Source organism: Camellia sinensis, chromosome 10 (assembly GCF_055761805.1).
Source record: "Camellia sinensis isolate YWXY chromosome 10, ASM5576180v1, whole genome shotgun sequence".
NCBI classification, from domain to species: Eukaryota; Viridiplantae; Streptophyta; class Magnoliopsida; order Ericales; family Theaceae; genus Camellia; species Camellia sinensis.
In genome coordinates this window covers 70,163,427-70,176,380 of record NC_138970.1, presented here as the reverse complement: position 1 = coordinate 70,176,380, position 12,954 = coordinate 70,163,427, and the positions used below count along the sequence as shown (strand labels likewise).

The 12,954-nt window shown below is 49.2% G+C and overlaps 1 protein-coding gene across 1 annotated transcript; it reads left to right on the top strand.

The window, feature by feature from the left end:
• The first annotated feature begins 1,478 nt into the window (after positions 1–1,478).
• LOC145801652 (uncharacterized) lies at positions 1,479–2,476 on the top strand. The gene is made up of 3 exons (XM_082893387.1): positions 1,479–1,582; positions 1,666–1,764; positions 1,973–2,476. The coding sequence occupies exons 1-3, from the start codon at positions 1,487–1,489 to the stop codon at positions 2,414–2,416; spliced, it is 639 nt and encodes a 212-aa protein (XP_082749513.1). The 5' UTR covers positions 1,479–1,486; the 3' UTR covers positions 2,417–2,476.
• Positions 2,477–12,954: the final 10,478 nt, after the last annotated feature.

The window sequence follows — 12,954 nt, the reverse complement described above, 5'->3', positions numbered from 1 at the left end:
TACGCCGAGCTCCCGGAGGCCGTCCGAGATTTGGTAGATTTGGCAGGATTCGGGCCCTTCTGCGTCGGGTTGTCACGTTGTCCTGCCAGGAGGACATTGATGGCAGCCTTGGTAGAGAGATGGTGGGACACCACCAATTCCTTTCATTTCTCTGCTACCGGGGATATGACCATGACCCCTTTTGACTTCGCTGTATTGACCGGCTTAGACGTCGGAGGTTGGGCCATCCCCTATGATGAGGATATGGGCGAGTGGGAGGCCGCTTGGATGTATCTATTGGGGGCTCGCCCGCCCGTTGACAGGGTTTCTGGGAGAGTCCGATACACTTGGTTCTCCTCCCATTTCCGGCGGGCGGAGATGGTGCCTGAGAGTCCCGAGGAGACAGAGCAGTATGCTCGCGGTTTCCTTATGTTCCTCTTCGGGACTACCCTGTTCGCCGACAGAGGGAACACAGTTGGGCTATATTTGCTGAGCGCTCTAGTCGACCTATCACAGGTCCATCGATATGATTGGGGTGGCGCCGGCCTGGCTACCCTTTATTTTTATATGAGCGCGACCTCCCGCGGGCGGGGCGATTTGCTTGGCAGCTACTGGAGAGCCTGGGAGGTACTTTCTGTCCCCTTGATTTACATTTCTGCTTTTCATTACTTGTACATTGCACACACAACGCACTTTCACAGTCTGTATTTTGCTCTCAGCATTTCGTACTTACATTCTGCATTGCTTTTCTCAGCTATGGGTCTATGTATACTTCCCGTCATTAGCCCCAGAGCTGGAGGTGGTAGGGATTCCCGTGACCCCATATTCATTGATATTCGAGGGCCCGCACCGGTCGAGACCTCGAGTGACCCTCCTTCGCTTGCGACAGTACTTTGACACTGTGCGACATTCAGAGGTACTTCAGAACTTTCAGTTCTTTTCATTTTCATCTTTGATTTGCTCTGTATATTCTTGATTTCTGATTGGCTTATGCATTTATCATCCGCAGATCACATGGCAGCCCTGGGTGTCCCTGGGCGATGGTCTCCGACTTCAGTATACCGGAGCGTCGGGCATCTCCCAGTACAGGGTCCTGCTTGAAGGGCCAGTTGGCAGAGCCTGGTTCCTGGGGGAACGCTTTCTGCGCCAGGTATGGGGGTATCTTTCTCAGGATATTCCCGCAGTACCTCCAGCCAGTATGCGGACTGCTGACAGGCTCTCTCACTCGGAGATAGTCGGCGCCATGCTGGGCAGTGATGCTTTATTATATGTTGAGGAGGGGGACTACGCCACTTACCGTCACATATATTTGATGCCTCCGTTGACGGGAGCTCATATCCCGATGATGAGGCCTGTCGGTATGTCATCCTCGGGCCAGGCTCGGGCTTGGGCTGCAGACGCCCCTTCTACTAGCAGGGCTGGTACATCTAGGGGTGGGAGTAGACCGGTTCCTCCGACTCCGTCGATTCATCCTCATCCCGAATGGCCAGATATGCCGACTGAGTTGATGGCGTGGCAGTATGGGGCTATCTCTCCGACTCCGATCCCGCTAGATCCTCCGATGCCCAGTGATCGATACGCCATTGATCCGGACTCACCGCCGGTATGCTCCACTTTTTGTCATTCATCATTTCAGATGTTTAGACACTCATTTGTTCACTGATGGTTATGAGCTCATTTTTGCAGCCATCGCGAGGGTACATGGAGGAGGTGGTTGGACTGGTGGCCACACTCGAGGGCATGGTCCTGCGTAGGGAGGCACAGTTGTCTGTCGCGGGCATTCAGGTACCCTTCAGTTTTCTGGCATTTATCATACTTCTGATGACATGCTGATTTCTACTGCATCGATAGACTACTTGTGTAGAGCACATCTGACACACACCCCACTTGTACACTGTATTTACATGCACCCACTTCATGTAGCCTTTGCTTGTATCTGCATCTGACGTATATATTTGGACTGAAGTATTTGAATTGATCTCTTTGTTTTCAGATGCCTTCATGGTCCGGTCAGCCGCAGACTAGGCCACCTGGGCCTCATTGGGGAGCTGGGCCATCTGAGCCTTTTCATGGAGTTGGGTCACCCGGGCCTTTTCAGGGGGCGGGGTCATCTCGGCCTTCCCGAGGAGCTGGGCCATCTAGGCCTTTCCGAGGAGCTCGAGGAGGGCCCGTCCGCAGACGCAGGGCTCACGTTGTGGAGGTGGAGCCTGATGAGGAGGAGGAGGATGCTGAGGAGGAGGAGGAGGCTACCGATCGTCAGTCAGAGACATCTGCTGAGGAGGGGGGCTCCGGTTTTGGCTCGGGGAATAGAGGCGAGGCTGAGGGGAATCTTGAGGATGACAGCTCCGACTCAGATGATGACGATGGTGCGGAGATTGTCCCGCAGAAGAGGATGAGGAGTGCTTCTCGTTCCCATTCCCGTTCCCGAGGACTTTGATGCTGTTATTTCCTGCTTTATTTTTCTTTTTGCTAGTAGTTTGTAGCACTTTGCACATTGTTAGGCAGTTTTATTTTTTTGTAAAACTTGTACCTTTGTTTGTTGTAAAACATGACGAAATGAAATAGCTTTTGCAAAGGTGTTTGTATTTTAAACTTCTAGCATCGTATCGCATCAATTTATTTTGCACGAGAAAAGAAATTGAATGGGAATGTGCGTTGTGTAATCACCAAGTCAGGTAGTGAACCGACGCAACAAACTAAACAACTCAACTTACTAAGATATAACAGAACCTTAGGAAGTTTACAACTCGATAAGCAAAATGCAACAACGCAAATTTACAAGACTTTAACAAAAATTGCTTAAACAGAGTAATGACTCAAAAACACGAAACACGTCCGCTCGACAAACAACTCGATAAGCAAAACAACAACTCGATAAACAAAACTCAACAATAACAAAGTGTACTTCTGACGATCTGGTCATCGGAACGCATCCGAAACGGAGGGAGGTGAAGGCCTCTGACTCTTCCGTTGCATGGAAATGCTTGGAACCTTCCCTCGGAGAGTAAAACAGGGCCAGGGAGATACACTGCAGCATTGCCAGCCACCTTGGGGAGCCGGCCGGCCATTTCTGAAAAAGTAAATGGCTGGCCAGCCTGAAAAGGTGGCCGGCCGGCCATTCAGTCCTGCAACCACCAGATTTTTGACACGTGTCCTCGTGAATAGTGTTTTTCCTTCTATAAAAGCCTCAACTTCGGGAACATTCATTTCATCTTAGTTTTAGACAAAAATGGAGGCGTTTCTCGCAGAAAATCTCATATCTTGGATCTCTTCTCTAGATGGCTCGGAAAAGTTAAATTTCCGGGGTTTCGGCTTGAATGCACTATTCACGCTGAGCCGTACTCCGCTACAGCTTCCTTTTCTCCATGCCGCGGCAAGGTTCTGGAATCCAGTGACGCATGTTTTTAGCTTTGGCGGCCAAGAGATGTGTCCCACTTTCGAAGATTTTCAGGTTTTGATGGAGTCTGAGTGCTCTGAAGTGATCTTGCCTCAGCTCCGTTTTGGTCACGCTCAGGCTTTAAGGCGGATGTGTGGGCTCACGGCTCATGACGCTCGATCTCTGATTTGCAGTGGGGAACTGGACATCCTCGGCTTGATCCATCGTTTTTCCGACGCTGGTGACCGCAGCAACCATTATTGGCAGGGTTTCCGGCAACACGCCCTCTGCTTATGTTTGTTGTCTCACTTTCTGCTTTCCTCGGGCTTCGGCGGGGCTAGCATTCGCCTGATTGAAGTCGCCCAAGGTTTGAGAGAAGGAAAGAGCTGTATTGCCATGACCTTGGCCGAGACACTGATGGGCTTAGATTCTGTCTATCGCCGGGAGGCGACTAGGTTTGCTGGGAGTCCACTGCTGCTGCAGGTAATGTTTCCCACCCGTCCTTACATATATATTTGCTCACGTCACTCGACCCTCAGGCTCGATTTTTCTCACAAAACCCTTGTCTTACTTTTCTCTCATCGTACATCTCTCTGTTCTTTATTCTCTCATTTTCCATCCCTCCCCAGGTATGGTTAATGGACAAGTTGCAGGTTGTGGACTCTTGCCCAGCCTATTCAGCTCGAGGCTACTTCTTTCGGCAGCGCCTAGTCAATGCTCTTGACGAAAGGTGGTGGTTCGATTGGATGTGCAATTTGTCCGCAGACGGCATTGCTTGGCGTTGTCCTTGGCTCAACCTCCCGGCAATGAGTTATAGTATGTCCCGGCTGATTGGGATCCAATTGATTGGTCTAACCCACTGCGTATTCTATTTTCCGTTTCAGTTCCTGCGTCAGTTTGGTCATGATCAGACCTGCCCACCGGAGGGGATTGAGTACCCAGCCGCTTTCCCGATCCGGGGTGCACAGCTTGCCCGATATGCCACAGCATGGAGGACTAGAGAGCTCCTGGCCCCTGCTTCCACTTTCAGTTGCACTTTGTTCGATGAGTGCTTGGATTGGCTCAATGAGGAGGCACAAGTTGGGCCTAGCTTGGCATCAGATGCTTCATCCAGCTCTGGGAGGGGACGTAGAGATACTTGATTCAACTATGCCCCAAATTTATTGCTTATTTAGCATTTTCAAGTTTTCTTTATGAATGTACTAAAAAAAGCAACCTCGATTGTAATGCAAGAGCAGGAGAACTCAGTTTTGAAATCAATGAAATTGAAAGTTGTGGTACTGAAAATTTTCCGCTTTTGGTCCAAAAATGGTCTTAGTCGTAAAAAGATTAATTTGAACAAAGTCAACTTTTATTAGAACTTTTCAAAACTATTTTCGATGTGGATCAGAACTGGACATGCCGAAGATCTGTCACTGAGATGCACAACCCCAGATCCCCGCAACTGGAAAGTTGCCCCTAGTCTGAAAAACAATGCGGCACTGCATGGCAACGGAAAGTTGCCCCTAGTCTGAGTAACTTTGCACCGTCGTGGCAACGGAAAGTTGCCCCTAGTTTGAACAGCACTGTACCGAAGATCGCAATAAATGCTGATGGATAAAGATGACTGAGATGATCAAAATGGACAGAGTTGATCGGGGAAAAGTTTATGGCTGAACTTCAAGGCGAAGTTGCCTACGTATCCCAAAGATGGGAATCAAGCCTTACGTAGTTCAGGCTCGGGTTCACTTGAGTATTTTCACTCTCCTTTTGCGCTCTAACTTTTGCCAAGGCCGCCCTTTGTGGGTTTTCAACCTTGCGAGCTCAGTTTTTATATTTTCTAATTTTTTGTGCTCTGACTTTTGCCTAGGTCGCCCTTTCGGGTTTTCGGCCTAGCGAGCCTCTCAAGGATAGTATTTCTTCAACTTGTCCATATTGATCGGTTGTGAGAACTCCAAGCCATCTAGATCCATCAGAACCACAGCCCCACCTGACCAGATAGCTTTGATGATGTAAGGACCTGTCCAATTAGGTTTGAACTTGCCCCTTGGGTCGTGGATGGGAGCTCGGTTGTCTTTGAGCACCAAATCTCCTTCTTTCAGATTCCTGGACTTAACCTTCTTGTTGAAAGCCCGGGCAATTCTGCGTTGATAGCCTTGGATGTGGTACAATGCTTTCAGTCTTCTTTCATCAAAGAGCATGAGTTCTTCGAATCTGCTTTGCTGCCAATCTGCTTCGGCTATCTGGCATTCAGCCAATACTCGTAACGACGGAACCTCAATCTCAATGGGTAGAACAGCCTCCATTCCATAGACCAGTGAATATGGAGTCGCTCCAGTAGAAGTTCTGATTGAAGTCCTGTAGCCCCACAGAGCAAATGGCAGCTTGTCTGGCCAATCCCGATAGGTTCCCACCATTTTCTACAGTATATGCTTGATATTCTTGTTGGCGGCTTCAACTGCTCCGTTGGTCTGCGGCCTGTATGTAGACGACTTATGGAAAGCCACATTGTATTTCTCCAACAAGTCTATCACTTCTTTCTTGAAATGGGAACCATTATCTGAAATTATTTCGTTTGGCACCCCGTAGCGACAAATGATGTTGTTTCTGATGAACTTTGCGACGTGCAACGCTTTCAACACCGCGTATGATTGGGCCTCGACCCACTTTGTGAAATAATCTATCGCTACTAGGATAAACTCATGCCCGTTTGACCCCTTCGGGGTAACAGCTCCGATCACATCAATTCCCCAGACTGAAAAAGGCCATGGTGAAGTCATGTTGTACAGTTTTGACGGCGGGATGTTCATGCGATTTGCATGAATTTGACACTTGTGGCATCGCCGAACAAAGCTAATACAATCCTCCTCCATGGTTGACCAATAGTAGCCCTGTCTGAGGATTTTTCTGGCCAGCATTACTCCATTCATGTGTGCACCGCACTCTCCCCCATGGATGGCTTCCATCAGGCGTCTTGACTCTTCAGCTTCTACACAGAGCTTATGCATTCCCAGATGACCCCTTTTGTACAGCTTACCCCCGCAGATGATAAACTGAGCAGCCATTCTTCTGACAGCCCTCTTATCCTTGGCATTTGCCCCTAGTGGATATGTCTCCTTTTCCAAGAAGTTCCAGATGTCGTAATACCAGGGGTTGCCGTCTTGAACCTCATCTATGGTGGAAATTGACTCGTATGCTGGCACGAACTTCTGATCAATAATGACTGGACGCATCCGGACTCCGGACGGGATGTCTATCATAGAAGATAGAGTTGCTAGTGAATCTGCAAACCTGTTGTTCTCCCTTACGAGGTGGGTGAATTTTAGCTTCTCAAACCGAGGAATTAACAGATCCAAGGTTTGGTGGTAGATTATCATCCTTTCCTCCTTAACCTTCCAATCTCCTTTTGCTTGAGACACAACAAGGTTCGAGTCCCCAATGACGTCCAACCGTCTTGCCCCTAGTTCCAGGGCTGCTTCCAGGCCAGCAATACATGCCTCATACTCTGCTTCATTGTTGGAAACTTTGAACCGGAGCTTGAATGCTAAAGGGATACGGGAATCATCAGGCGCTATCAGCAACACCCCAATCCCATACCCATACTGGTTTGACGCTCCGTCAAAGTACATCGTCCAAGTTTCATCTTCGACGTGCAGAATGGCTTCATCCGGGAATAGATACTCAACCGCTTCATCCCCCTCAACCGGGTGGTCGGCAAGGAACTCCGCTACCGCTCTGCCTTTTACTGACTTGCGCGTTACATACTTCAAATCAAATTCGGAGAGCAACAGCAACCAACGAGCCAGCCTACCCGTAAGTGCTGGTTTCTCGAAAAGATATTTGATGGGATCCAAACGCGAAACCAACATTACAGAGTGGGCTAACAGGTAATGCCGCAGCTTCCTGGTTGCCCATACCAAGGCCAAACAAGCCTTCTCCAGCGGTGTATAGCGGGTCTCGTAATCCAGCATCTTTTTGCTAAAATAGTAAATGGCTCTTTCCACTTTGTCTTCTGACTCCTGCGCGAGCATACAGCCCATGGTAGTCTCAGTTACCGAAAGGTACAGTATCAACGGTCTCCCTGGTTCTGGTGGTGACAACACGGGTGGGTTCTGTAGATACTCTTTGATCTGCTCAAAAGCTGCTTGACATCGGCCGTCCCATTGGAATTTCTTTCCTTTCTTCAGGAGACCAAAAAGTGGTTCACAAGTCAAGGTTAATTTAGAAATAAACCGTCTTATGAATTGCACTTTACCCAGAAAGCCTCGCACCTCCTTTTCAGTCCTTGGTGGTGGCATTTCTAAGATGGCCTTGATTTTGGAAGGGTCGACTTCGATGCCCCTTTGTGTGATCAGAAACCCTAGCATCCTCCCTGCTGTAACACCAAACGTGCATTTCTGGGGATTCAGTCGCAGCCGAAACTCTTTGATCCTTTGAAAGAATTTTTGTAAGGCGGTGTAGTGGCCCTCTCTGTCTTTGGACTTGACAATCATGTCGTCCACATACACTTCGACCTCTTTATGGATCATATCATGCAATATTGTAGTTGCTGCCCGTTGATACGTAGCTCCAGCATTTTTCAACCCGAATGGCATCACTCTATAACAATATGTCCCCCACGGGGTAGTGAACGCAGTCTTCTCCCGGTCTTCGGGTGCCATTACTATCTGATTATAGCCTGAGAAACCATCCATAAACGAAAGCAAGGCATGTCCTGCCGTGAAATCCACCAATTCATCGATGTGCGGCAAGGGGAAGTCGTCCTTCGGACTGGCCTTGTTCAAATCTCTGAAGTCTACACAGACCCGAATCCTGCCGTCCTTCTTTGGCACCGGAACAATATTAGCCAACCAAGTTGGATATTCAGATACCAGCAGGAACCCTGCATCAATTTGCTTGGTGACCTCTTCCTTGATCTTGAGGGCCCAGTCCGGGCGAATCCTTCTGAGTTTCTGTTTGACAGGGCGGGCCTCGGGATCAAGAGGGATCCGGTGCTGTACAATCTCAGGATCGATTCCAGGCATGTCTTCGTAGGACCACGCGAAAACTTCTTTGAAATCTTTTAATAAAACGACTAAGCGCTCGCGCTCCTCTGAAGACAACGTGGACCCGATCTGGACCAGCCGCGGGTCCTTCTCAGTACCAACATTCACAGTAGTAATTTCATCCATTAAAGGTTTAACAAATCTTTCCTGCTCTTGATTAATTAATCGTTGCAAAACTGGGGGAATTTCTTCCTCGCTGTTTTCATCAAAATTTTTAAAATCCTGATTTAAGCAATAAATCAAAGGCACAGAAAAATACTCGGAAACCACATCCATATCATTCTCATTAAATATTTCCAAGCCGTCAGATTCCTCTGTTACAACAGACTCAAAAGAAAATGAAAAAGACGACCTAGACAGGACTGTGGCATCCGGGTTATCACCCCCAGGAATACCGGACTCAGACTCAGTCGAGCTGGAATCTGATTCTGACGCACAAGATTCGGTAGAATCAGATTCCGGCTCACTACCTGACCCGGTGCTGCTAGATAAAAAGCCTTCTTCATATTGCCAGATGAGAGAAGGTGCGATAGATGCATCCAAGATCGGCGCTGGAAAGCCCGCAGCTATTTCATCTCCAATCACAGAAACCGAAGAGTTATCCTCCAAGCACTCTTGGTCGATCGGAGGATCTGATAGTAGACTCGCCAGTGCTACCCCCATTTCAAGCTCTGTACTCTCAGGCTCCACTGTTTCACATTGCTCAACCTCAGTTGGTGGGTCTGTCTGCGCTTCGGCAACGTCATCCCCAGATAATTGTATGTCGAAGAAGATTTCAAAACCAGGCACGTGCTTCCGCTCCGCGTTTCGCCATGGCTCCGGGAAGCCGCAGAATGGAAAATCTTCCCCCTCCCGGACGAAGCGTCCGTTTAGGGTACCCCAGATGGGCCTGTGTATTAACTCAAATGGCTTCCCAGCCCTCTTTGCCTTGGCTCTTCCGGCCATTTCTTTTCCTTTCCTCAACCAGTCCTCTTTGGTGGGCAGATATCCCAGTCCAAAGGTGTGAGGGTTGTGCGGCACTTCGGCCAACACTGAGACGCCTTTCCGGCCACTTCTCCCTAATCCCATCCCAGGGGTATGTTTTAGCTTGTTCATGAGGTATATAGATTGAGCACTAACATACATGCCCTCATTCACAGCCATGACATTCTGTACCACTTGAGCCTCGGCCAAAGTGAACCCCGACAAAAACATATCCTCCGTGCCGTGCTCGATCTCCAAGACAGGTGTGGACACTTCCGGCGGCGGATGGATTGATGAATTCCCAAAAACGATCGCTACCCCTTTCCCATGAGGGTACTTTAGCATTTGATGTAGAGTGGAAGAGACTGCTCTGACCTGGTGCAACCACGGTCGCCCCAAAAGTAGGTTAAAGGTTGCGGGAACGTCCAAGATATGAAATTCAATGCTGTGTTGTCCTGGACCAACCTTGGTTTGAATTTTAACAGTCCCCATCACTTCTCTGCTGGTATTGTCATATGCCCTGATCACTTGGGTGGTTGGAATGAAGTCCGCGGGTTTTAACCCGATTGCATATGCCGTTCTGGTTGGGCAGACATTAATCGCAGACCCGGTATCAACAAGTACCACCGGTATCCACTTATCTCTACATTCCACAGAGATATAGAGAGGTTTGTTATGACTTGTGCCCTCAGGCGGTAGCTCCTTGTCCGAAAAAGTTAATGCCGGGGAACCTCCTCCCGGAAAAACCAGCCCAACCAGCTGTTCAGGCGTGGTGTCTATGGAAAGTTTGGACTTGTCCATGGCAGATAGGACAGCTTCTCTGTGTACTCGTGATGCCATTAGCAGTCCCCAGATGGAGATGTCTGCTTGTATTTTCTTTAACTGTTTCAACACAGCTTCATCCTCAATCTGCTTTTCCTTCTGTCTCTCCGCTTCTCTGTCTTTCCCGGATGCTTCTGGTTGGTCTAGGTGTGGGGGCTTGAAGTACCGCCCACTTCTTGTCATGTGATCCACTTCATCAAGATACCAAGTATCATCCGGCTGGTTACTTCCCCAGTCTTCATCGGTGTGGGCAAGACACAAATCGTCATCTTCCCACCACATTCCGCTGGCAGCCAACAGACACCTGTCTGGCTCCGGTCCACTCGCACTCTCAGTGCTCTCTATCCATATGCTCGCAGCATTGTCTGTCTTTGTGCACACAGCATTTTCAGTCCCCTCAGGGCCCTTTGCCTTTCTGGCTCTCTCAGCAACCTCAAACTTTTCTTGTTCCAACTGCGTCAGTACAGCTGGTTGTTCAATAATTTCCGTATCTGTAATGCCCATGTCTTGAGCGGAATTCTTAACACCGGCGCTCTCCGGCGATACAACTTGACTTTCGGCCATTCCGGCCACAACTAATACTTCTGCCCCTACCGGGCTCTGTTCTGGTTGGGCTTCCCCCACTGCATCTGGTTGATCCTCAAGCCATCCGGTGGCCTCCACTGATTCCTCATAATCATACCAGTTGATTAACGTATCCCCCAGTTCCTGATCATCGAAACATTGTAAGTTGGCGAAGTCCTCCTCTACGGCTGTCAAATCCTCTGTCCATAGCCCAGATCCATCCCCTCGGATCATGCACAGTTCTCCTGTCTCGGGAAATTCTACACTTAGCCCATTTCGGCTCGTTGATAGGATGTACTTGCTTGGATCATAGGCTCCCCTAGCAAAACTCTGCCCAGTCCCAGATTCAGCAATCTCATTCTCCTCCAAAATCTACCCTGTTCTGTCTTCGACGGTCACCACCATCGGTTCTGGTTGGGTTTTAGAGATGTCCACCATGCACAAGAAGTCAGTGCAATCGGGGAGGAGCACCTCCGGCTTGGGTAGGTGGGTGGGCGTAATATAGATGCTAGGATCGTAGGATGCGACCCCAGTCTGGATAAAATTAATTCTGTTGGGAGGGGGAGGTTGGTTATGTGGTGGGAGAGGGTTGGTTGTGACATTGGGTTTATCAGGGGGCGCGATCACCTGTTTGTCAATAAGATCTTGGATCTCATGACGCAATCTGTAACAACGGTCGGTGTCGTGACCGTGTTGTTGGTGGTATGCGCAGTACTTTGACGGGTCATAAGAGGGAGGGAGTGGATTCGGTAGTGGCTTTGACTCCAGGGGTTTTAAATGATTTTTTCTGATCAATATTCCCAGAACCTTGGTCAGAGGCATGTATAGTGGGGTAAAGGTTCTTTGGCCCCGAGGTTGGAACCGGTTGCTTTGTGAGTTGCTTCCGGACGCGCCGGAGAATGGTGTGGCAGTCATGGGCCTTGGAGGGGGAGGGGGAGTGGTGGTGACCATACTAACTTCCGAGGCTCTTGTATTTGCAGCGCCACTCGGGCCCGCATTGTTGTTGCGGTTGAAGGTCCTCCTCGGTTGTTCTCTGTCCTGGTCAAACAGCCCTTGTTTCATTGCATCTTCGATTTGGACCCCCATATCATGCAAATCTGCAAAAGTAGGGAAGGGGACCACAATCATCCTCTGCATTAACTTGGGGTGGAGATTGCGCACAATCATCCAGATCTGATCTTTGTCAGTGGGCCTTAGAGTCATCGTTGACGCCTTTGCCCTCCATCGGATCACAAAGTCCGAGAAAGATTCCTTAGGCTCTTGCCTTGTTGTTTCAAGATCGCGGGTTGTGATCTCGATCTGAGTGTTGTATGAATATTGCGTGACAAAGGCCTCAGCCATCTCATCCCAATTCTTCTTCACTTCATCTTGTAATCTTGCATACTAATGGAAGGCCACACCTGATAGGGTTCGGTCGAATAGTGAGAGCTTCTGTGGTCGCGTTAGGCCTATTGGCCGCAAGACATCTGCAAACAGTCGGATATGGACCATGGGGTCGCCAGTCCCGTCAAAACGGTCGATTTGTGGCATTTTGAACCTATCGGGGAGTGTTACGGCCTCCTCAGTATATCCATCTTCGATATCCGGCATAGCCTTAACCCCTTGGGATTTCTTGAAAAGTTTCTCCAGTTTGCTCAATTTCAAAGCTGTATGATCAACCTCGACCTCGGATGGAGAGTCCGAGTGATTAGGTGTATGGACTTTGGACAGTTGTGGTGGAATCGGGAGCGGAGCTGGCCCCGTTGGAAGACTTGTGTCCTCTTGTAAGTTTTGGATGGTCGGCACAGTATTCTGGGTGTTGGGAGGAACGTCCTGAATAGCAGGGGCCTTCTCAGGTAATGGGGCTCCTGCCAGAGGAGGGATTTGGTGTGAAGCAGATGCAGCATTTTGCTGTTGTAGTCGGGTAATCAGCTCAGCCTGTTGGGTCATAATCTCGGATTGTTGCTTGGCGAGTTCATCCCGGCGAACGGCATCCTGTTGCATAGCCCGCATGGTTTCCTGCATTTGGCGCATCATTTCCTCAACTCCTGTCGGTGCCGTCATACTGTTTTGATTTGTCTGAACTACTAGTAGATCTGTCTCAATGGGGATCTCAATCCAACTATCCACTGATGGGGGATACCACTGTTCTGGTGCTCTCTGTTCAGATGCACTGCGCTTTCTCTGCTTCCTTCTTGTAACAGGGGGTAGAGAATGGAACACTGGCTATCCGTCGATTAGATCCTC